The sequence below is a fragment of the Fonsecaea nubica genome (genome assembly GCF_001646965.1).
Source record: "Fonsecaea nubica strain CBS 269.64 chromosome Unknown Scaff30, whole genome shotgun sequence".
Classification (NCBI taxonomy): domain Eukaryota; kingdom Fungi; phylum Ascomycota; class Eurotiomycetes; order Chaetothyriales; family Herpotrichiellaceae; genus Fonsecaea; species Fonsecaea nubica.
The window spans coordinates 136,750-160,021 of record NW_019173703.1 but is presented as its reverse complement, the minus strand read 5'-3'; the positions used below and the strand labels follow the sequence as shown (position 1 = coordinate 160,021).

The 23,272-nt window shown below is 52.1% G+C and overlaps 7 protein-coding genes across 7 annotated transcripts; 3 read left to right on the top strand and 4 right to left on the bottom strand.

Moving 5' to 3' along the window:
* Positions 1–1,434: 1,434 nt before the first annotated feature.
* On the bottom strand, positions 1,435–3,051 carry AYO20_05283 (hypothetical protein; the record flags this gene model as incomplete). Its single annotated transcript, XM_022643577.1, has 2 exons — positions 1,435–1,452; positions 1,507–3,051. 2 exons carry the CDS (start codon positions 3,049–3,051, stop codon positions 1,435–1,437), a joined length of 1,563 nt encoding a protein of 520 aa, XP_022500445.1.
* A 602-nt stretch (positions 3,052–3,653) lies between these two features.
* AYO20_05282 (hypothetical protein) lies at positions 3,654–6,113 on the bottom strand (the record flags this gene model as incomplete). The annotated part of the gene is made up of 5 exons (XM_022643576.1): positions 3,654–3,738; positions 4,097–4,300; positions 4,480–4,976; positions 5,068–5,954; positions 6,008–6,113. The coding sequence occupies 5 exons, from the start codon at positions 6,111–6,113 to the stop codon at positions 3,654–3,656; spliced, it is 1,779 nt and encodes a 592-aa protein (XP_022500444.1).
* An 834-nt stretch (positions 6,114–6,947) lies between these two features.
* Positions 6,948–8,141, bottom strand: AYO20_05281 (hypothetical protein; the record flags this gene model as incomplete). Its single annotated transcript, XM_022643575.1, has 1 exon — positions 6,948–8,141. One exon carries the CDS (start codon positions 8,139–8,141, stop codon positions 6,948–6,950), a length of 1,194 nt encoding a protein of 397 aa, XP_022500443.1.
* An 823-nt stretch (positions 8,142–8,964) lies between these two features.
* AYO20_05280 (hypothetical protein) lies at positions 8,965–9,654 on the top strand (the record flags this gene model as incomplete). Its single annotated transcript, XM_022643574.1, has 1 exon — positions 8,965–9,654. One exon carries the CDS (start codon positions 8,965–8,967, stop codon positions 9,652–9,654), a length of 690 nt encoding a protein of 229 aa, XP_022500442.1.
* Positions 9,655–11,274: 1,620 nt separating this feature from the next.
* Positions 11,275–12,321, top strand: AYO20_05279 (hypothetical protein; the record flags this gene model as incomplete). The annotated part of the gene is made up of 1 exon (XM_022643573.1): positions 11,275–12,321. One exon carries the CDS (start codon positions 11,275–11,277, stop codon positions 12,319–12,321), a length of 1,047 nt encoding a protein of 348 aa, XP_022500441.1.
* A 1,375-nt stretch (positions 12,322–13,696) lies between these two features.
* On the bottom strand, positions 13,697–14,562 carry AYO20_05278 (hypothetical protein; the record flags this gene model as incomplete). The annotated part of the gene is made up of 2 exons (XM_022643572.1): positions 13,697–14,267; positions 14,324–14,562. The coding sequence occupies 2 exons, from the start codon at positions 14,560–14,562 to the stop codon at positions 13,697–13,699; spliced, it is 810 nt and encodes a 269-aa protein (XP_022500440.1).
* A 1,967-nt stretch (positions 14,563–16,529) lies between these two features.
* AYO20_05277 (hypothetical protein) lies at positions 16,530–22,268 on the top strand (the record flags this gene model as incomplete). Its single annotated transcript, XM_022643571.1, has 3 exons — positions 16,530–16,855; positions 16,912–17,003; positions 17,056–22,268. The coding sequence occupies 3 exons, from the start codon at positions 16,530–16,532 to the stop codon at positions 22,266–22,268; spliced, it is 5,631 nt and encodes a 1,876-aa protein (XP_022500439.1).
* Between the last annotated feature and the right edge of the window lie 1,004 nt (positions 22,269–23,272).

The window sequence follows — 23,272 nt, the reverse complement described above, 5'->3', positions numbered from 1 at the left end:
TTGTCGCCCATCTTAAGCTTGAAGCCGCGCTGCAAGCAACGTTGGGACCTCGGGAGACTTCCACTGCTGCTGTTGCACCACACAACACATCTCAACTTCTCCCTCCTCTTTCACTTTTTCTTCCCCCCTCCCCCCTCCATCCTCCCAATCCTATTCATCCCATATCCATATCATTTCCCATTCAAATAGCAAAGTATCCCGAATCTTCTCGGACCGTTTACTTCCCGCGCTTCTGCTCCAAAAACAGCACCTGCCGCTTGACCACGGGGTCGTACTTCATCATGCTCAGCGGCCTCGACGTGCGCGGCCGCACCATCGTGCGGTAATACCCCGTCAGGGCCATGGAGATTAGTCGGACCGCGATCGTGCGGGATTTGGCTGTTCAGACGGGAATCACGGAGTGTTAGTTTCGAGGGAAGAATTGTAGAGCGAGAGAGGAGGGGGATGGTTGGGTAGGTTGGGGAGGACAACAAAAAAAAAAGACAAGAAAGGAAATACACCCAGGGACTGCATTGGGACAGAGACAGTCAAAACGTACCTTTTTTGGCCATTGCGCGAGGAGGAGAATTGCTGCGTCTAGAGGGATTGATTGAACTAAAGGGTCCGGGAGATTCGAATTGATAGGGAACACTGCGAGGGAGCGAGTGAACGAGACGAGACGAATTGGCAACGCTGTCAGGTGAAGTGACCAAGTGACCAAGTGACCAAGGTACAATCGACAGCAAATAATCTGGGGAGCTCCGAGAATGGGATCTTCGAGGTGCCAATCGAGCAAGTAGCCGCCAAGCTTGCACTAATTGCTTTTCAGTCCACCGTATCGTGTCGTCTCTGCGCTCATGTCTCCTCCGGTGGAGTGTTTAAAAGTGCCCATGTCGCTACCTACTCGCCATGTACCTCGTATTGCTCGTACATGTACATGAGTCTTGGTTGCCACGCTTCCGTTGACAAAGTGCTACGAATCATTGATATAGACTGTGAAGAGTGTATGCTTTGCTAACGAGGCTGGCCATCAAGAACCCCTTGCAGCCAGACATTCTATTGTGATGCATCTACAACATCAAGCATGCCCAAGTACAACTAAAGGTCAGATGATATGGCTGCTCCGCAGCAACGACTGTAATGCTTCCCTCCGCTATGGATAATGAACTATCAGGCAGAATTCAAGGTAGCGCCAGGCTCGTCCTCTCTGTCGAGGACAACGTGAATCCTGCAATGCAAGTCACAGATGCAGAAACCTCCGGATTTTAGGCCATCGTGTGTCGTCGCGTCGTGTCATTTTCCTTGTTTCCTGACCCAGCTTTTTATAACCCGCGATATGCATGATATGCAACATAAGGAATGCTATTCACAGCTCGGCAAGAGAGGTGCTGGTAGGTTAGAAAGGTCTTCGGCCGCACTCGGACCGGTCGGCATCGAGGGGACATGATTCATTGATCATTGCAATAGTGGATCCTGGAAACCTGTCAGCGTTCCCGTGGTCAAACACACAATCTCTCCAACACTTACCCTGTAGTGCTTTTGACTGTTGGCCTGCTTCTCCAGCTTGGCCTGATACCGATTCTGCGCCCGCCTCTCTCTCTGTCTGGCTCTGATCTCTTCAGAGCGGACGTCTCGTCTCTGCTGGTTCGTAGCACCAAGCATACCAGCCTCTCCCCGTCTCATGAGACTGTTTCGCGGAGGCGTGGCTGGAAGATCGACCTCGTCCATGTCTGCGTCTTCTGAGCTTCCTTCTTCTATCAATCTCTGAGCACGCTCCATTCGCTCCGCGGCCGTAGGATAGTTGTGCAGATTTTGGCGGTAATATTTCCTCAAGCTTCGGTGGCCTGCCACTCTGCCACTGGGCAGATGCATTTCATGTTCGTCATAGAACACTGCATTAGTATGGTTGTGTGCGTGCGAGTGCCAGCCGTCTGCGTTCCGGTGTGGTCTCGGGTCAGTGTTGGAGTGATGTCTGTGCAAGGGAAGTCGTTGATAGGACAGTGTTCGATCATCATTTGGGACAGATGCAAGTTCGTTGGTATCGAGCGAGGAAAAGGACGAATCAGTTTCCCAGCCGTCGTCTACACCGTCTTCTCCTGAACCCTCCAATTTGACGCCACCGTTCTGTCCTGCCTTGACTCCTTCCATTGCTCCACCAAAATCCTCTTCGCCGTCGTCTGAATAGGTGCTGGAAAAGTCATAGAACTGGCCCACCTCGACCAGTTCTTCATCCGTCTCAAAGGCAATCTTGCAATGAGCCTTGTCTCTCATGTGTGTCTGCACACCTTCTGCATTCCCTCTCAGTTTGTGGCAGTATAGGCACTCGAAATTTTGGTGAACCTTCGCTTGCATATACCGGATCAGACCTTCCAGGTCGACGAGAAAGTTCTGTTCGGGGATGAAGAGCCCGTGGATCTTGGTCATGTGCATGACGCTGAGTTTCAGATTGGGAGAGTCATAGTTACAGAACAGACACCTTGAGATGGGCATAGACGGAACTTCGGCCTTTTCTGGTGACATGGGATGGTCCCCCCGCGGTTCCGTCCCTGGTTGAGGGTTCGAGGGTCTCCGTGGGATTTCAGGCATGTCTTGGATGGAGGTCTCTTTTATCCCTGCAACAACCTGCTCGAACTCTGCCTCTGCTGTAGGATCTCGAGGTTCAGAGTCTGGTATGGACTCCAGCGCGGAGAATGACCGCCGGCCGTCAGACCCAGTTATAGAACTTGCGTCTCGTGTTGAGCCTCTACTCTCTCTTGTCCTGTGTGCTTTGCTTGACAGGTGGTTCTGGTATGCATTTTCACTGTAGTATGTCTTTTGACAGGTGGCGCACACTTTTGCATAGGCTGCTTGGGCGGCGGCTGCGTTGTTGGTAGCCTGAGCAGCCAAAACTTTCTCGTTGTAATCTTCAGACGAGACTGCGGGTAACTCAGCCAGCCTGCGCTTCAGGTTGTATCTGTGCCAGTCACTCCGCATATGAGTCCGTTGGACATCACTGCTGCGGAAGGCGACCGCACACGAATTGCAGGTGTAGGGATGGGTCTGTGAGATGTCGGCGGGGGCCACTGTCGCCATGGCGGCACGGTAGGAGGTGGAGGAGGAGGGGTAGGAAGACGAAGAAGACGAGGAAGACGAGGAAAGGGAGAGTCAGGCAGAGGAGGTGGGTTTGTGCGTTTCGAAACCCTAGAGTTGTTCGAGTGGTGAGGGAGTGGGATGGTTGCAGGTTTTAAGGATGAAGGCATGCAGGGTAGCGAAATGCTCGCTCGCTCGGCCAGTGGCGGGCTGGATCCGGTGGTGTAACTACAGAGAAATGACCAGGAACAGAGGGAAAAGTTGAGTGGAGAAATTTACACAAATTTGTGCGGATGGTTGGTTTTGTGACGTACGAAGACGTTTTTGTAGTGGGTGCTGGTGGGCAGGCAAGGCAGGGGAGCCAGCCTTTCCACGGAGTATGGAAAGCCTCCACCTCGTTAGGCTCAGGGATAGGCTTTTTGCGAGGGGGGAACCAGGGAGAGATACCGATGGTCAGCCGCGGCCTTCCATGACTTCTGGGTTTCCTATTTCAGAGACGGAAATGAGCGGTTTGTCTGTCGAATGCTGCTCGTGGTTCAGATAACGATCGACGAGGGCCGCCTCTGTTCTCGGTTCTCGTCTCGAGGCGATAAGTCAAACTTCGTCTAGATCAAAAGAGCAATCAAGCGCATGACAATAAACAGCCCAGTCAGGAAGTAGAGTTTCCGTGGATCGCGCAATGTCGGGTTCCTATTGCATTGTATTTTTCATCGTAGCCAAAAATCAGTCTGAGGGGCGGACGAGGCCAATTCTATCTATCCTTCTATCTGGGTATCACAATCATTTCTCATCAACGTCTGATGCGCCACCAATACCAAGTACCTTGTCCCTAAGCTGCTGCAGCCTCGTGCATTTTGCGCCAGACCCCTGAAAAGCCTTCTGGAAACCTTCCAACGCCACCCTCCATTACAAAACCCTGGTAGGCTGACAAATGCCGCCCACGTCAATAATTAGCTAACGCCCCTCCAAGCTTTGCTTCAAAACAAGCATAAGGCCCCTGCCCCTAGCACCATAACCCCTCCGAGTGGATGAAAACTCCGTATCTGACCTGCAAGATTCACTGCAGGCGGCGTGCCTGATGTTGTAGCGGATGCTGAAATCGTTGCTGTTCCACTCAACACTTGACTTGATGCTGTCGTGGATGTACTTTGGTGTGAGCTGACCGTACTGGTCCTGCTGCTCCTGGTCTCGCTGCTTGAGAGCGAGGACGACCGAAGTGACGAAGAAAGTGACGTTGTAGACGAACCCGAGCCTAAGACAGATGTGCGGTCGGAGTTAGTTGTGGCGATCGTGCTACTTGCAGTTGAGCTCCCAACAACAACCCCAGAGCTTGATAGGGTGGTCTGCGACTGGGAAGTGATCAGGCTAATAATAAAAGAGGAGCTGCTGCTTGGGTTGGATGCAGAGCTGGACAAAGATGTGGTTATTGACCCCGTTTCGCCGGAAATAACGGTTGTGGACGCCGTGGCAGAGACGGGGGTGGACACTGAGCTCGAACCCGAAGTGGGGATGAAACCGAGGGGTGTTGAGGTAGAAATTGTCATGAACGACGTGTTTGTGGTCTCAGAGGCTTCCGATGCTGTAGCGCTGGAGCTCTGTGGAGCTGAAGCTGCGGAGCTCGGGCCTTCGGATGGTGCTGAGGCCGAATTCGAAGATACTGAGCTCACCAATGCGGAGCCTGATGCGGTTGTGATTGACGATCCTTGTACCGTCGCAGGCTGAGAGGTTGGCTCAGAAATGAGGCTGGTGCTGGTAATTGGAAAGCCCTGACTGTCGTAACTTGTTGGTATTGTTGGCGCCGCAGGGTTGATGGTAATGATGGTAGGAAAGCCTTGTCCGTCATAAGAAGTCACAACCTCAAGCGAAGCCGAGGCCGAGGCCGAAGATGATACTACCGATGGAGACGAATATAGGGAGGGAGATGTCGACTAGTAGACAGTTAGCACATGCACACTAGAGTTCGAGCTGATGCAAGATAGGAATCCACTGACTTGTCAGCCCAGAAATTGAAGAGCTTACCACAGACACTGCTGTGGCTGTGGCCGTTCCAGACCACGGCCAGCCTGTTCGCGTAGCATACACCGAAGAGGTGTCGCCGCTGTTGCCAAAAGCAAGCGGTGCATCATTGGGCACGGAGGAGGTGACTGCAGGTGCTGTTCCAGTCGCAGCCGGAGTACCGTCACCTTCACTGTTGATTTGGCCGCCAGTCGAACTGATGGATTGCCAGGTACCGCTGGTACCGCTGTAGGTGTATTGTGACCCTGTCGAGTAGTCCGTGACATGGACAGACCTCACATACATGGTGAAGGGCCCCGCAGAGTAGTCGGTAACGCCTCCGGCCCATTGAATCGTGCCTTCAGGGTTGGATGAATCACCACCAGCCCAAGTACCTAACTTGACGTACATTGGAGTCTGGGGATACTGGCCGGCTTCTGCTTGGTCTTGGGTCATAACTCGAACTGTGGTGCCATCGATCGACCAAACAATCTGGTCGGCAGTCCAGTCGATGCTGTAGGTGTGGAACTCGTCATGGTTGTTGGGTGCTCCATGAAATGCTCCTCGGTTGTAGCCAGTTGTTGTGATGCCCTTCCCAAAGTAATTGCTCTGGGCTTGTGTATTATCCCCACCTATCCATTCCCAGTCGATCTCGTCAAGGCAATCAGACTGCAGAATAGCGGCGCTCACTATTCCCGTTCCTGGAGCTGCTTTCACCACATAGTCGACGTGACCGAACATTATGTACCAATTCGAAGAGAGGGTTGGAGCGTCGCCGTGCTGGGAGATCGTGAATGCTGCGCCGTCGGAAGTGTAGCTTACTGCTCCTGAGGCGCCGAATTCGCTCGAGGAGCCTGCTGTGAAATCAACGTCGACAGTCCTGCCGAGAGCAGGGTCTGCAGGACATCCACCTGAGCGCAGTCAGTCTTCGAGTCCATGAGCCGAGGAAGGGAAATAGACTCACTTTGTAGAAGAGGATTACATGACGAGTACGTCTGTGCTTCTGTGCGTGGTATGAGCGAGCAAAGGGTCAACGCAGTGAGTACTGAGCCCGCCAGTGTGGAATACATTTTGTACAGTGTAAAAATATCGAACGCCGGAACAATGCAGCAAAAACTGAGCAACCGGAAAATTGCTGGGAGGATCAAGCAAACTCAAGTTGATGGCATGACAGTAATACACAATAATTTGCACGAGCGGATATTCACTGAACAAGTAAAGAAGAGGATATTGAGGTTGTTACAGTAGAAAAAGGATCCATGGCCATGGTAACAAAAAGTAGTCACTGATGGTTTCCCGGGCGAGGAGGCTGGTAGACAAAGACGACGTCAGCTATCATGGACAACACCACAATCTCCTGACGCCAAAGCGGTAAACGGGAAACATTTTCGACCGATTCAGCTAGCGGGATATCTGATTATTGGCCATCACCACAGTGAGTGACTTCTATTCACAGAAAACAACAAGATGGACAATAGGATTGGAGAGATTGAGGGAGGCTGGAAGCCCAGCTCGAGGCTGACGAAACGGTCTTAGCCTTATCAGGAGTAGCGTCGAATATTGGACCCTGCAGCGGCGGCCGGAACGTGGGTGGCTGGAAGCCGTTCAATATTCCCGGCTTGGCAATTATCAAGCCACAGGAGCGCCAAGTGGCCACGTTCCCAGCCTCCCACTCGGCAGTTTCGTGCACGTGTCGCTCGCTGCCTCTCCGCTTCCTCCACCCTCAGCCTCGTTGTCCATAACGTGTCCCATTATCACGGGTCCAGCACGAATAACCCGTGGTTTCCCAAGTCTGCTTTGATTGGAATGATATACCGAGTAGTGGTGATGCTTCGAGGGCCGGCCCACGGCTCCATCCACCGGGTATTCTGGTGGCGTTGACATCGCCCTCAACCGATCTGGACTCATTCCTCCAGACTCTTGAGTCCTCCTTCATACTCGGAAATGCCGCTATACTCCTTCGGATACTTTTCGATTATCCGCTTCAGTTCTTTCATGTGGGATCGAGTCTCTGGAGTGAATTCCTCGTAGACATCCTCGAACATCGCACGGACCGGTGGTTTCTTGACTTTTTCTGCAGCTGAAAACTCTCGCAGGACTTCTTTGCGTATTGATGCCCTCGCTTCCTTTTCTTTGTCCTCGTCCCAGATACCCTTCTTTTCCATCCACTTGCGGAGCCGTGTAATGGGGTTGTCTCTTCGTTTCCACTCCTCTACCTCTCTTTTGGCTCGATAGGCGAAACTGTCGTCGCTAGTGCTGTGATGACTTACTCGGTAACTCATAGCTTCGACTAGGATGGGTTTGCAATCGCCTTCCAGAGCGCGTTTCCTAGCTTCCAACATGACCGCCCTCACGGCAAAGATATCGTTGCCATCCACCCGGATGGTATCAATACCGTACCCTAATCCTCGACTAGCGATGCCATCTCCCTTGTACTGTTCAATGCTCGCCGTTGAAATAGCAAAGCCATTGTTGCGACAGACAAATACAATGGGACAAGATTTGGTGGCGGCGATATTGAGTGCAGCGTGGAAATCCCCTTCACTTGCCGCGCCCTCTCCAAAGTAACAAGCGACGATCCTGGGGGACACATTCGGATTAATGAGCCGCTGCATTTTCAACGCATATGCGGCCCCAGCCGCCTGAGGGATCTGGGTCGCTAAAGGACTCGAAATCGTATGGACGTTGTGCTTTCCACTGCCATAATGGACAGGCATATTTCGTCCTTTGCCGTTATCGTCTTTGTTTGAAAACAATTGGCTCATCATCTCCTTCAGTGTGAAGCCTCGGTGCAAGAGCACCCCTTGCTCGCGATACTGCAGAAAACAAACATCCTCTGGTGTTAGTGCCGAGGCTGATCCTACGGCAATACCTTCTTCACCGGCAGAGACCATATAAAAGCTGAATCGTCCTTGCCGTTGTGCTTCAAACGCGATCAAATCCATAATGCTGACGGTCAACATAGTCCGATACCACTGAATGATTTCGTCGTCAGATGCAGATTGTGGATCTCTGGTGGTGTCCACAATATTACCGTCTGCATCCATTATCCTGTAAGTTGGCATCGCGTTCTCCTCGGCTGGATTTTTAAACTGCATAGTCGAGGTAAATTTACTCTTGAGAGCTCCTGGGAAATGAACTCTGGAGCCACAGAATCAGCAAACGAGACCGGAGACAACAATCGCGGGTGGAGAAACGTACGAATCCGATCCTGCTTTCTGTGCAGGGCCGGCAGACCAGGTATCGCTTGCCCATCGTATCCCTGATCTCCTCAGCAGTACCCCATGTTTGTATCTGCAGGATGCCGCTAAGGGCCTCAGAACAGCTCGACTTTTCATCTTCACTTGTCAAAAGCAAAGAGGCCACCCTAAAAGAATGGAAGAGATGCTTGATGCTATGAGGGTAGATTAAGAAGAGAAGGAAAAGTCGCGACAAGGACGACGAGGGAGCGTCGAGAGGGTGGAATAGGGACTTCGGTTATCCTCGGTCAGTGCTGGAGCAGAAGATGCCGGAGTCGGAGGAAGTTGAGGCTGTTTCGGGCCCGAGCGAACTAGACTGTTTTGGGAATTCAGATTCACGAAAATTGGTCTTAGCTGCGATTCGTTCTGTTGATTGAAGTTGCCCAGCGCCGATTACATTTGAGCTGGAACAAATGCTTCGCCCGCTCTACCGAAGGCCTCAGGGCCTACGAAGCTGCTGTGTCGGTTCGACATCGGCACAACGATTCCTTACTACGAGTTCGCTACGACGCCAGCAAGTCCCCAGTCAAAATGAACGCACAACTCACTTCGGCTTCGAGACCGTCTCAGAGACACAAAAGGAGGCAAGAGGTAGCGTCTAAATACAGGTTATATTGGACTACATGCTTACACCTTGTTAGTGGGTGCTGTTTTCTCATCCGTCGCGTCCTCATATGATACCATGAACGACCTTATGTCATTGGGCATCCACCGCCTCTGGAAGGACTATTTCGTCCGCAGCCTCAACCCGGGCAGCCGAACCAGCGAAAAGGGCTGGAATATTCTTGATGTAGCAGGAGGCACTGGCGACATTGCATTCCGCATGCTTGACCACGCTACCAATGTGAATTTCGACGTTAAAACAAAAGTCACCATCGCGGACATCAATCCAGACATGCTAGCTGAAGGACAGAAAAGAGCCCAGGAAACACCGTATTGGAATTCAGGGCGACTATCATTCATGGAGGGGAACGCCGAATCCATGCCTTCGATCGACTCGAATTCCATTGATCTCTACACGGTTGCCTTTGGGATCCGCAATTTCACCAATAAAGATGCTGCCATTCGCGAAGCATTTCGAGTCCTCAAACCAGGCGGAGTTTTCGCGTGTCTAGAGTTCAGCCATGTTAACAACTCACTGTTCAATACCGTCTACAAGAGATGGAGTTTTGGCGCTATACCTTTGATTGGTCAGTTGGTTGCTGGTGATCGGGACAGTTATCAGTACCTTGTTGAAAGCATCGAGCGATTCCCCACACAGGAGGAGTTTAAGTCGATGATCGAAGTGGCCGGCTTCGTCACACCGGGGAAAGGCTATGAAGACCTGACGGGAGGTATTGCCAGCATTCATCGAGGCGTGAAACCATTGTAAAATGGCTCTACTTGTCACCAGCCATTCAGACGGCGACATCGCAGCTATTGCGCGCATCCTCCTGAGAATTCGTGTCAACATAGCGGCAATACAATACGGCAATGCCTACCTCAAGAAGAGACGGATGTCAAGAAGGGCGCTCGGGTTCCTGGTTGACTGATCCTTCCAGCTGTCAGCCCCAGCCCTGGGAAACACAACGTCGACCTGGCGGTTGCCATGGATTGACGAACCACTTTCGAAGCGATAACACGAGAGGCAAATCAACCTCTGCAGTTCTGTCTGTGCTTCTTGTCTCGGTTGTGTACCGAGTATCAGACAGACCACCGATCCCCGAAGTCGCACCATATGGAAACAATCGCAGCAACTGAGGAGACCATGTTTCTTTCTCTACAGGCAAGTATTTCAAACAGGAAGTGCTGCTCGGTCGAGAACAGACACACTGAATGTACCATGCACATATGTACCATCACCATGTACTTTTATCTCGACTCCCAATGTGTGGATAACATTAGTGTTGGTCAAAGGCTTCTCTGGCCTGGTCAATTTATCAAGATACCGATCCCTCGAAGAGGCACCAAAATCTCATGCGCCTCCCGCACTTACGGTCCACCATTCCTCCCGCACAAGATTACCACCCATGATCAAGAGGAATGTTAGTACATATATACCCGGTACTTTATACAAGGTCCCACCTTGGTTACCTCGGTTGGGGCGGGCTTTTGTCACCCCACAATCCCGCGTATCTATTAATTTACTTTCTGGCTCCAGTAGCTGATCGCTGGGGCTTTCGCGGGCCTTGTAACCATTACGACCCTGTCACGCCTGTGTGACTTAGCAGGCCAATGACCGGGGGGACTTATCGACACTGTCCCACAATCATACTGGGTGTATTATGCGCTCTCTGTACGAGGTACCGAGTACAGTACCCGTACACATCAGCATTGGCCCGCAAACCTGCGGCTATCGACCGAGGCTGGCTGTGCACCCCCTCCCACCTTTTCGTCTGATTTTTTGACGTGAGACTGAGACCTATTCTTGGATCACTGGACTGGTCTAGTGCACCTATACCAAGCAGATCCTTCACCTAGTGAACGCATTACTCGTAGCGCGGCCATCACCGTTGGGAGTTCCGTTTAAGAATGTAAGGATTTGTTCACTGCGGAAACCATCTCTGAGCTCGACAGAATATAGAGAGTCAGCGAGAGAGAGAGAGAGAGAGCGCATGCGCGCGAAGAAGAAAAGACACGACGGCAAGAAATACTCCAACTGATCTTCAAGGGGACTAGGAATAGCGAACTGCTACTACGAATGCTACCTCGTACCTCCATGCAGACGTAAACTACATCATCACCACTCACTCACCCACCAACCAAGGCAACCAACACACCCTCCCGCACACCCGCACTTCACTCACCTCTTTCGCCCGCTGTCGCATTGTTGCGCCGTCGGGGATAGGCTTGTTTTACCATCTCAATCCCGACAAAGAGACCTTGGTATTATCATCGACAACCGGCCCATACCTTTGTGATACAAAACTCCAGCTTCCGCGCGAATCCGGTCAACCAGCGACACGACAATACTATACTCTCTTTGGCTTTTTCTTTCCACATAATTCTCACAATGGGCTGCGGATCGTCAAGTTTGAAGGGATCCGACATACCCAACCTCAACAGCCAACCTACGACGGTGACATCAGCACAGCAGATCAAAAAGATCGGGACCAACTTCTCCGACGTCGATTATGACCAAAACGCCCGTCAGCGGCGCATGACCGAGTATGCGCCGCATGAGCAACCTCCTCCGCGGATGAGGGAGGAGAGTCGCGACATTGGCGCGACCGAACAGAGCACGGTCGCCTGGGAGCAGTGGCAGCAGGAATATCAATACGACACCCGCCCTGATCGCCCGGGGGAGAACTCGGGTGTGTTGACGGGCCATCACGGTGGGAACGACAGGACCATGTCCGGCAGCGGGCCCGCGGATCGGAACAACAACAACAACAACAACAACAACAACAACAACAACAACAACAACAACAACAACAACAACAACAACAACAACGATGGAGATCTGAGACCGTACCAGACCATGGACGGTGGTGACTGGGATAACCAGGACGACCAGCGACAACAGAGACAACAGTCGTACGCCAACGGCGGCGGCATGCAGGACGGAGGAGGGGACCCGACGTCCGACATGGCCAAAAACGCATTCGCTGCCGCCAACGACCCGGCAAACCCCAACTATCAAGACGGCCAGAGGGGAGGAGGAGGACCGCGCTACTCGCAGGCCGAAGGGTACAATCCCAACAACAATAATGCTAATGATAACGACCACGACGACGGCGACGATCACCAACAACAGCAATACGATGGCTACGGTCGCAACATGTCCACGGCCTCGTACGCCAACGGCAACCCAGACATCCACGACGAAGGCGACGACACGGGCGAACCCAAAAAGGGGTGGTTCGGCCAAAAGTTCCAGTCCTTCCAGTCCTCGCGGCGCCAGTCGGAATACACCGACGAAGACCTGATCAAGTACACGGGCAAGGATAGGTCACAGCTGAGGGAGTGGGCCCAGAACAGGCCGGGCGTCGGGCCCAACCAGGAAGCTGGGAGGGTTGGGACCGACAACGGTCTTGCGGCGGGGGCAGCTTGGAATTAAAAAGGAGTAGAATAGGATAGGATAGGATAGAATAGGACAGGGCGCGGGTCTAGGAGTGGAAGTGGCAGTGCACGTCAAGGAATAGCATGCATGGCCTGGCCTGACATGGGTGATGAAGCCGCCGCAGCCGCCGCCGCCGCCCCTTCTCTCAACACGTAAAAAGTGATGGCTTCTTGAGTTTTTTGGGGAGAGAGGGGGGGGGGGCCTTGTGATCCGGGAAAACGGAAGATGGAGGACAACAAGAAGACGAGAGACGGATGAGGAGGAGGAGAAGGAGGAGCGCTGCGGCATATATATATTACTTTTCTTTCTCTGCTCTCTGATATCCGGCGTCTTGGTGTGATGGGTAAAAACAATGGAAAGAGGGGGAGGGAGGAAGACTCCTTGCTTGCATGCATGACATATCTTTCGCATCTTCTAAAAATCGAGAACAGAGAGAAAATGTATCTACATGGGTGTCTGCGGGTGGGTAGGTAGGTACCTAAGGTACATATGTAGGTATCTTTGCTATATACCTATCTATGCATGTGTCAATGTACTCGGTATGGATGTGGTATATGTCAAAAGCTGAGGTTTCATGTGCCCCCAAGTACTGGGACCACAGCTGGGTAGATATAAACATATACCTATGATGATGATGCGAGATTAGAGATGCAACCATTGGTGATATTGGACGGTGTCAGTACTGGTAGTGTATCACTGATAGAAATGTGTGATATGATAGATCAAGACTCAGAACATGACAATTGCTAGGTAGTCGTGGAAATGTATCATGATACAACGTATGGCTCTCTTTCTCTCTTTCTAACTTGGTCTCTCGGTTAGATCAAGACTTGTTCTATCGCGGCACTGTGGCCTCTATCAGAAGAGGAAACGACCACCGTCAGAACTCAAATGATCCAGGTGGCCTCACATCGACATCTCTCCGTCACCTGTGCACATCGCCGTTCTAAAGATATCATACTCGCGGCGCGAATCATCCAACCACTGCATAAACGCCGGCGCCAGCCTTTTTCGGTTTTCCAACACGCTCAATCTGCCATCATCTCACTGTGCCAACTCCACGCGCTCCTGACGTCTCGTCTCGTCGTTGATGAATGCGATGCTGAGGCAGGCATGGACCTCTCTTTCATCACACAGTTAGAGCACCTCGCATTGTGCCAGAACACAATTCCAGCACCAATCCGTGAGCTACACTCACTATCGTCATCGCAAAAGGTGCTCTTGGTCCCCTCTCGTCGTGCCTTTCCCTGTCACAGGGGAGAGAACCTGACTTGTTTGTCAGGTTAGGCCTTACATCGACCCTCTTCAAGGTTAGATCAACTTGGCCAGATGGTTACATCACACAACTTTACAAAAGTGTGTGGTGAGCTGTTCAACTGGTCGTCGGGACTTCCTTGGCCTTTCCTTTGTCGTTGTCCGGGTGTTGAATCGAGGTAGTGCTCGACGAACGAGCATCGTCTCTATACAGGTGATTTTGCTCAATATACTCGACAACTGGTGCTGGGATCAAGTATTGTACGCTCATGCCTCTCCTCAGGAAAAGTCTTATCTTTGTGCTGCTGACGTCATTCTGTATGAGTTGCTGGATAACGTGGATATTGTCACGGTAGTTTTGCAAACTGGCCAGGGCCTCGTCAATGTCGGTGCCGGATCTTTCAATGATAAAAGTGCCATATCTTCCGAGGATGTGATCCAAATCCTTCTCGCTCCAAATGCCTGGGGTGGACATGGTCTGGATCAGATCGGCGCCAGCGAGTAGCGATATCTTGACGGGTTTCCGGGTCCCGTTTCCAGTGTCAATGCCCTTCCGGATGACGTTGATTTCATTATCGAAATGATCCAAAACCTTTGCCGTTGGTTGGTATTCCTTCTTTTCAGCTTCCCACGGGTCAACCATGAGCCAGCTGGAGGCTTTGTCAATTGCGAGTTGGCACATGGCGACTCTAGGAGGAAATGTCAGCAATGGAGAGTACGTTACGCCGCAGCTCGGCTTGCATACCTGTGTTCCGCTGGAGCTAGGCCCTGCTTCTTGTAGGCGTCCGATACAGGAGACAGGTATCCGCCGATCATCTCGTAGTCCGTGTTGTGCTTGACGTAGTCGGCAGCCATAACAAACATACGCAGGTGTAGGAAGGTAATGGGTGAGAAGGAGCCGCAGGCAACCAGCAGAAGAGGTGTTTTCTCCGGGTCGTCCATCTTCTTCTTCAGGCGGGAGTCGGGGAAGCGGTATTCGTCCATCTCGTCGCCGTCACCAGTGATGGCTTGCAGAACGGTCGACCGTGTCTGAACGAAGGTGTTCTTTGTCCTTGGGAAGCCTCGACGGGAGTGCGTAGGAGACAGGAAGATGGCCGAGGGTAGAGGTGATTTGTCAGAGCGAGGGATACTACTCGTATCTATGAGGGTGGATGAGCCGGATAGCGGGGCTCTTGTGCCTTGCGTAGGTTTTGGAAGTGCAGCCAAAGACCTGCGCAAAGATCTGTTTATGATTGAATAGGATGGAAGGAAGTGAGTGTGAGGGCGACTCAGCATCTCAGGGCACCATTGCCCGGGTTGAGAGTTTTGTCGGAGGGGCGGCGTAGGCAGTGAGGTCCGGCTTCGGCTATATGGAGTGGAGGAAGTGAGGAGGAAAATAATAATCCCAAGGGACGAGCTGGAGATTTTGCCAGCAGCGAAAACGAGCTGATTTTCAAAGTGGGAGAAGGGTCTGGGTCGATCTCCGAACGGCCTGAGGAGCAGCTTTTCCCAGCCAGCCTAGCCTAGCAGCCTAGCCCGCCGGGCCTAGGTTGAGTAATTCCTCAATGTAAAAGCAGATGGAGAGTTTTTGCTAGTGCGCGGCCGGCTTTGGGCTTTGGAGAAGCGTTCGTTGACTTCTGCTGTGAGAAGTGGGGTGTATGAAGTGTGGCAGTGAGGATGGAGATGCGGAAGAGGAGATGGCGCAATTGTTGATACAAATACTGTAGTCACAGCAGAGACAAAAGATGGGTGTGAAGGAACCGCACTTGACAATCTGATTTCCATACTGTTTTCCACAGAACCATCATGATTACCAGGAGAAGTACAATATCTAGGATTAACATTTGCCATAATGATGGCGGGCGGCGCAGGGCAACGATGATGTTATGAGATGACGATGAATCAAGGTAGGAAATTTGCCTGCGACACATCAAATTACCCATCAGGCTATCAAAACCAGTGTAGGACAAGATGCTGGTTGTTGGGCATTCCCATTCGCCTCGCTCGCATGGATGAGCATGACTAAATCTGGCGTCATGCGAGTTTCCTGTGAGATGGACTTGAGCAGTTGGCCAAAGCGATCATGCATGACAAGAGTCGCCTCTATATGATGGGTTCTTCGAGGCATCACCTTCAGCTTCTGTAAACTGCTACACTGTTGGATGTAGGCCCAAGGCTGCTGGGAGGGGACGCTGGGGTTCACTCAGTTAGGCTGGATGGGAGGAAGGCGTCATCTTATATACTCTGAGACCCCCATAAGCAGGAGGGGCGACCGCCCCCCCTTCCCCCCGAAACTGATACGCACCCGTCGCCCAGTGGCTAAATAGGGCATGGTGTTGCGCTCTTACGCCAACGGGCTAAGGGCTACGGGCTGCGGGCTGCGGTTGGTTTGCATTACCGACCGACGTCGTGTTGGTCATTCTACCCAACTCAGACTCTGTTTCTACTATAGCACAAGATAATATCAGACTCATATTTCGTTTCGCTCATCTTGTTGTACGTTCTTTTCCCCATCTGGCCACCGTTAGCATCTTCCCGTCGCTGCAGATGGCGGGTTAACATGGCAAATCTGCCTGCACGCCCTTCAAATTCACACCTCATCCACGGACGTGCTCAAGGCCTTGTTCCATCTGATCAGCAACCTGCAACTGCAGCCTCCGCTGCAACCACCACCACTACCACCACCTCTGTAACTTCCTTGCATCCAGATTCTTCGAATAGCACCCGCAGATCCAGGTACTGCTCACTTGCCTCTATTTTCACTGCTTTGCCCTTCACCTGCGTTCGGCTGCTTGGCTCAAGAGGAATCCCTGTCTCATTCTCCGCCTCGCTCCTCACTTTGGTTGAACAAGAAACCACGGCCACTTTAAAACCTCACATATTTTTAAATGACCCGCACATTTACACTGTCCTTCTCTCTTGACCTCTGTTCAGATTACATTCTTGACATATTTTGACGAGATCCATTGCTTATGTCTCGCAGAGTCACTCGTTCATCTGCGAGGCTCGCTGCAGAGTCTGGCACCTCGACCACCTCACCTGTCGCTCCCTCCAACCCGTCGACGGCCATCTCCACGCCAAACCCCCCTACCGCCTCGTCGAGAAAGCGAAAGGCCCCGGCTCTCCGAGCATCTAGTCCTATCGATCGGTCTGAAGAGACGAGCCCCCCATCGACCTGTCGTGGAAAGAGACAAAAATTGACCGAGCAGGCCCAGCCTCAGCCAGCAATCGCACAGCCTGTCTCTCGGTCGACTCGGAGAAGAGCAGCGCAGAACGAGGTGGCGATGTCTAATAATGGGTACGCAAATGATTCAAGAGAATCCACTCCTAGCTACAGTGATCTGACATATTCAGTACCTCTTCAAAATACACTGAAGAGTCCGAGAAGCAGTTACCCTCGAAATCGGGTTCACGCCGGCAATCCAGCAGAAATAACAAGACCCAAGGTAGTTTGTGCTTCACAGGTGAACACGTCATTGGGACTGACCTTGACCACAGACCTCTCTCCTCCTGCCCCGTCCTCTCAGCCACGCAGACAGAGGAAGCGTTTAGCGAAGAAGGACCAAGATGTTCAGATGAAAGACGAGGAAGAAGACGAGAAACTTTCGAGTCAAGAAAAAGACACTTCGCCTCTTGTTCATCCCCCCAACAGCGATAGTAACGACGGGGACGATCATACCGATATGGATGAAGACGACGGCGCCGATCCCTTTTCCGCCGCCCTTTTCGGTGCTGGCCGCGGCCCTTCTTCAGGATTGTCGAGTACGTTACGAGCCTTGAGTGGAATGATGAGTGGCATGTCATCAAGATTGAGAGATATCCTGAACAACCTACGCCAGACGTCCAATCCCACGATGCAGATGGTGGCTCTAGAAGAGTTGTCGAACCTACTGCTGGTCTCAAACGAAGACAATCTCTCGGGCCAATTTTCGCCAGATCCCTACGTCAAAGAACTCGTGGCCTTGATGCAACCCAATCCCATCACGGGTGAGGAGAATCCCGAAATGATGCTGTTGGCTTGTCGTTGTATTGCCAATTTGATGGAGGCTTTACGAGGCTCGGTTGCCAACGTGGTGTATGGCGGCGCTGTGCCCGTCCTTTGTCAAAAGTTGCTTGATATTCAGTACATCGACGTCGCCGAGCAGGCCTTGAGCACGTTGTCTAAAGTCTCGATCGACTTCCCTGGATCGATTGTTCGCGAGGGCGGCTTGACCGCTTGTCTTCAATTCCTTGACTTTTTTGCCACCGGCACACAGCGCACTGCTGTTACCACTGCAGCCAATTGCTGTCGTAACATACCTCACGATTCATTCCCGGTCATTCGAGATGTTATGCCGATCCTTCTCAATGTCTTGTCCAGTCACGATCAGAAGGTTGTCGAGCAAGGCTGCTTGTGCGTCACTCGGGTTATCGATAGCTTCAAGCACAGTCCGGACAAGCTCGAGCAACTGGTTGATCCTCCCTTACTTCGAGCAATCCTGGGGCTTCTCCTGCCAGGTACTACGAACCTTATCGGGGCGAACATTCATACCGAGTTTCTCCGAGTGCTCGCGATAGTAGCACGAGCCAGTCCCCGACTCTCCGCAGAACTGTTGAAGATGAACGTCGTCGATACATTGTACCAGATCCTCACGGGGGTCTCGCCTCCGACTGAGACCGAAGACGCTGCCTCTAAAATTGATAGCGTTGTTATCATGCAAGCCTTGATACATAGACCCAGGGAACAGATCTACGAGACTCTGAACGTCATATGTGAACTCCTTCCTAGCCCAAACCTCTCCACTGAGTCGGATCTCGAAGTCTACGAAGATGTGGATGACTACATGTCCGATGAGGGCAACCAGCAACCAGCGCAGCAATCAAAGACGGAGAAAAGATTGGAGCTCCTGCAAGACTGCAAGCAAGAGACCCGCCGTTTTGCGACCATTCTCCTGCCAACGTTGACGGACGCTTACTCAAGTACGGTGAACCTGAGTGTCCGCCAGAAAGTACTTATCGCTCAGCTCAAGATCCTTTCCAACCTCGAAACTTCTGTCATCGAGGAAGCTCTACGCCCAGTACCATATGCATCATTCCTTGCGTCGATATTATCTCAAGAGGACCATCCAAGCTTGGTCATGTTTGCTCTCCAGGCGTCAGAGTTACTTTTCGAGAGACTCGAAGACATATATCAATACCAGTTTCACCGGGAAGGTGTCATTGGCGAAATCAAGAAGTTGGCTGATAGGCCCCTCGAAATCGATGTCAAATCTTCTAAAAGCAATAATGCGAACCGCCGCACCAGCGGTCTGGGAGACAACGGAGTTCAAACAATGGACGACGAGAAGCAGCGACAGGTGCGCCATGCCGTCGACGACGAAGATCATGAAGGCGAAGTCGACGAAGACGACGGCGAGGAAAATGAAGACGACGATCCAGACGACGAAGACAACGAAGAAATAAGAGATGACGACGAGGAAGATGAGGACGACGACATTGGAGTCCGACATCACCACGCTCATGATCTGGATGATTCTCAGAGTTCGGACTCTTCTGATGATGATGATGATGAGATGCCGTCCCCACTGGCCATTGCCGGAGTTGCTGATATGGTGGTCATGCGTGCGAAGAAGTTCTTGGAAAAATACGACACGCCAAAGGGCAGGGAGTTGAAGGAAAAGGCCTCGAAGATCCGTGCCGACCTCCACGAGCTGGCAAACGATATTGAGAATTTCTACGGTCAATCAAAGCAGGTGGAAACCGGAAACAACCTCTTCACCCGCCTGGCAAGTTATTTCGATGGTGATGCCTTGGAAAGTATCACAAGCTCCGAGTTGCTGGACTCCGGGATCATTCGCGTGCTTGTAAAAGTACTGTCTGAAGTCCCCACGACGCCCAGCACTGCCAGGGTACACTTTGTTGCAGCTTTCATGCAGACGACCTACAAAGCCAATGTGAAAACGAACTCTGCGACATCTACAGCGACGCCTTTCAGTGTGCTCATTCAAAAGTTGCAGGATCTTCTGAGCCGTGCAGAACATTTCGAAGTTCTCACCGTCAACAGCAATGCTTCCGAGAACAATCGGAGCAGCTCCACATCAATGTTGTCGCGTCAGCTTCGTCTGAAACTGTCAGCGGATGCCGACAGCGATATTCCGCCTACATATCGTGATATGGTGGTTTCCATTCACGCTATTGCCACTTTCAAAGCCCTTGATGATTACCTTCGACCTCGAATTAGCCAGTCCGAACGACCAGCATCTGCCCAACGACGCCGAGACATGCTACAACAGCTTGCAAATGCTCGTCTCGCTCATCTCTCCGGCGCGGCTGAGTCAGGATTGTTGTCTCCTTTCGGTCAGGAACTGAGCTCTCCAGCTCCAGCAGGGAAGACGGACTCTCGTCCCGAGTCCCGAGTTTCTTCTCGAACGAAACAGCGATCTGAAGAGCGCCAGAACCCTGTCGACAAGAAGGCGGCTGACAAGACCGAGCGAAAGCGGTTGACCCGGCGTTCCCTGGCGTCTTCCTCCAACCAGCCTTCAGCACCGGAGCCTAGCTCTGAGGACGCATCTAACAAGTTAGAATGTGCCGATGAAAAAGTCCTTGAAGATCCTGAAGCTCCAAGCGCAGAAGGAGAAGGTGCACTTGAAGCCTTCGTAGATGGCCTGGAAGAGGATGATTCGGATACAGAAGCGCCTGAACCGGGAGCCGTAAACATGGAAATTGGCTCTAGTGGCAAGGTGACGGCTCGAAAAGAAGACGGTACCAGAGTGCTTACCCCTCAGCCAGGGACACCGGTTCCTGGCAGCACTCGCCCACCATCCTCAGGACAATCGCCAGGGCCATCTCCAGCGGGGCCAGGAGTTCGTCCTTCATATGCCCAAGCCCTTGCGTCGATTCCTCAAGATTGGCACATTGAGTTCAGCATCGATGGGAAGATTATCCCAAACAACACAACCATCTACCGAGCAGTCCACCATAACCGTGACCAGCCACGGCTTCCTGCATCGCGGAGCGTCTGGTCTGGTGTCCATACAGTCAAATTCAGAAAGGTCCGCGGCCCTCCTCCTACACCTTCGAATACGTCGACGTGGGACGAGAGCGAAACCCGGGGATCCCAAAATGGCCTGCCGGCATCGTTCAGCGACCATCCCGTCACTTCTTCTATTCTCGCTCTGCTCCGAATCCTTCACGAGCTCAACGCAAATCTTGATGAGCTCCAAGATTCTATTGGACAACTGGGGACAAAGCTCTACCCAGAATCCCTTGCATCCTTCATCAACACCAAGCTGACGGCTAAGATGAATCGCCAACTGGAGGAACCCCTGATTGTGGCTAGTAACTGCTTGCCAGATTGGAGCGAAGACCTTGCCCGGTCGTTCCCGTTCCTGTTCCCCTTTGAGACGAGACACCTTTTCTTGCAGTCAACCTCGTTTGGTTATTCACGTTCTATGATTCGATGGCAGAACAGCCAATCAGAGAACGATGACCGGCGCGATCGTCGCCGAGACGACAGACCTATGCTGGGCCGGCCTCAGCGTCAGAAAGTGCGCATCTCTCGTCATCGTATCTTGGAGTCAGCCATGAAGGTTATGGATATGTATGGTGCCTCGCCCAGTGTCCTGGAAGTTGAGTACTTTGAAGAAGTCGGAACTGGTCTCGGACCCACCCTCGAGTTTTACTCGACCGTGTCGAAGGAGTTCTGTAAGAAGAAGCTGAAGATGTGGCGTGAGAACGACTCGGGTGAGAATGAGCAGTTCGCTTTTGGCAAGAATGGTCTATTCCCGATCCCGATGAGCTCGGAGGAGAGCCGAAGCGAGGCTGGCAAGAAGTTACTGCTGTTGTTCAAGACGCTCGGCAAATTCGTGGCTCGATCGATGCTTGATTCGCGCATCATCGACATCGCATTCAGTCCAACGTTCTTCAAGATGGGCGGGGCCAGCAATGTTGCTCCCTCGATTGGCCTGTTGCGCACAGTCGACCAGGACCTGGCCAATTCTCTATCTCAGCTTCAACAATTCCTCAAAGCCAAAGCAGGAATCGAACTCGATTCATCCTTGACAGAAGACGAGAAGACGCAGGCGATCGGGGATCTCACAATCCGGGGAGCCAAAGTTGAGGATCTCATGCTGGACTTCACCCTGCCTGGCTATCCTAGCATTGAGCTCATTCCAGATGGCTCGAACGTCAGCGTGACCATGAAAAATGTCCAGCAATATGTCGAGCGAGTCCTCGATCTTAGTCTGGGAAGCGGTGTACGCGCTCAGATTGAGGCGTTTCAGACCGGATTCTCTCAAGTCTTCTCATACTCGTCTTTGAGGGCATTCACGCCGGATGAGCTTGTCATGCTATTTGGCCGCACCGACGAGGACTGGAGTATCGAAACACTAATGGACTCTGTCAAAGCCGATCACGGATACAACATGGACAGCAAGAGCGTCAAGAATTTGTTGCAGACCATGTCGGAGTTGACACTGCCTCAACGTCGCGACTTTTTACAGTTCGTCACTGGCAGCCCGAAACTTCCCATTGGAGGCTTCAAGAGTCTCACGCCGATGTTTACTGTGGTTTGCAAGCCTAGCGAGCCACCATACACATCCGACGACTATCTGCCTAGTGTGATGACTTGTGTCAACTACCTCAAGCTTCCAGACTACACCTCGCAGGCCGTGCTGAAGGAGAGGCTGTTTGTGGCTATTCGAGAGGGCCAAGGAGCATTCCACTTGTCCTAGAGACCGACTACAACCTGCAATGGGGGTCTGGGAGGATTACAAGAGAATGAATCATGCAAACATTGGGATTATGGTTCGAAGTGGCCTTGCAGTGCATCACTCTTCAATGGTAATAGGCATATTCTTGAGCTGAGGAAATAAACAAGACGGATCACAAGTAATGGTTGAGTCCCGGGAGCGAGAACTCCCTCAGCATGACCACAGGAAGGGACAACACGGCCTTCCAACTATGGCACTGGGACTAGGGGGGAACAGATCCGATCCGAAATGGACATATGGGTTGAAGGGTTCAGCGGACTCGTTTGCGTCGTCGGATGTGGTGATCAGGTATGGGGTTCAAGAAGCGGGCTGGCGGGCATGACTGGCTGGAAGGACATGGATCATGCCAACACACAGGTCGTTGATGGGATGCCAGCGGGTAAGCTGCCCTACCAATGATGGAAAAGAAAGGCCCTCAAAGGGAGAAACAGGAAAGACTGATAAGTGAGGCGAACTGGGTGCATTCGGGACCAATGAAGCCGTGAAGAAAGGGAGAGGAAGGAAAAAAGATTCCAAAATCCACATAGCTACATAGTTTTCAACGACAATGACACCCTCATGACGATAGGTAGAAGAAACACTTGCGCAAAGCTCGAGACGGATGAATCCTGTGTAGGTACAAGTGATCAACAGAGGTCGAGTCGGCTCGTGTTGGGCAGTTGGTAAAGTGAAGCATGGAAACATGACAACAAGACGAGCGTCGAGAAAAGAAGTTGAGAAGCCCAAATAGGCACAGCGAGACAGGTAGCGAGTATGACTTGGTGGACTGGACTGTCTATTCAACAACCACGGTGATGGTCCGTCTCCCAAGGACGAGGACCAGGATGAGGAAAAGCACGAGTACGAGTACGAGGCCGGGTACGGGAAGCTCTCTCTCTTTCTCTCTCTCTTTTTCTTTTCTGAGGTATCCATTCCCTCGGCGAACAACCTGGCATGGAGACCAAGCCTCGCGGGTCCTCGCGATG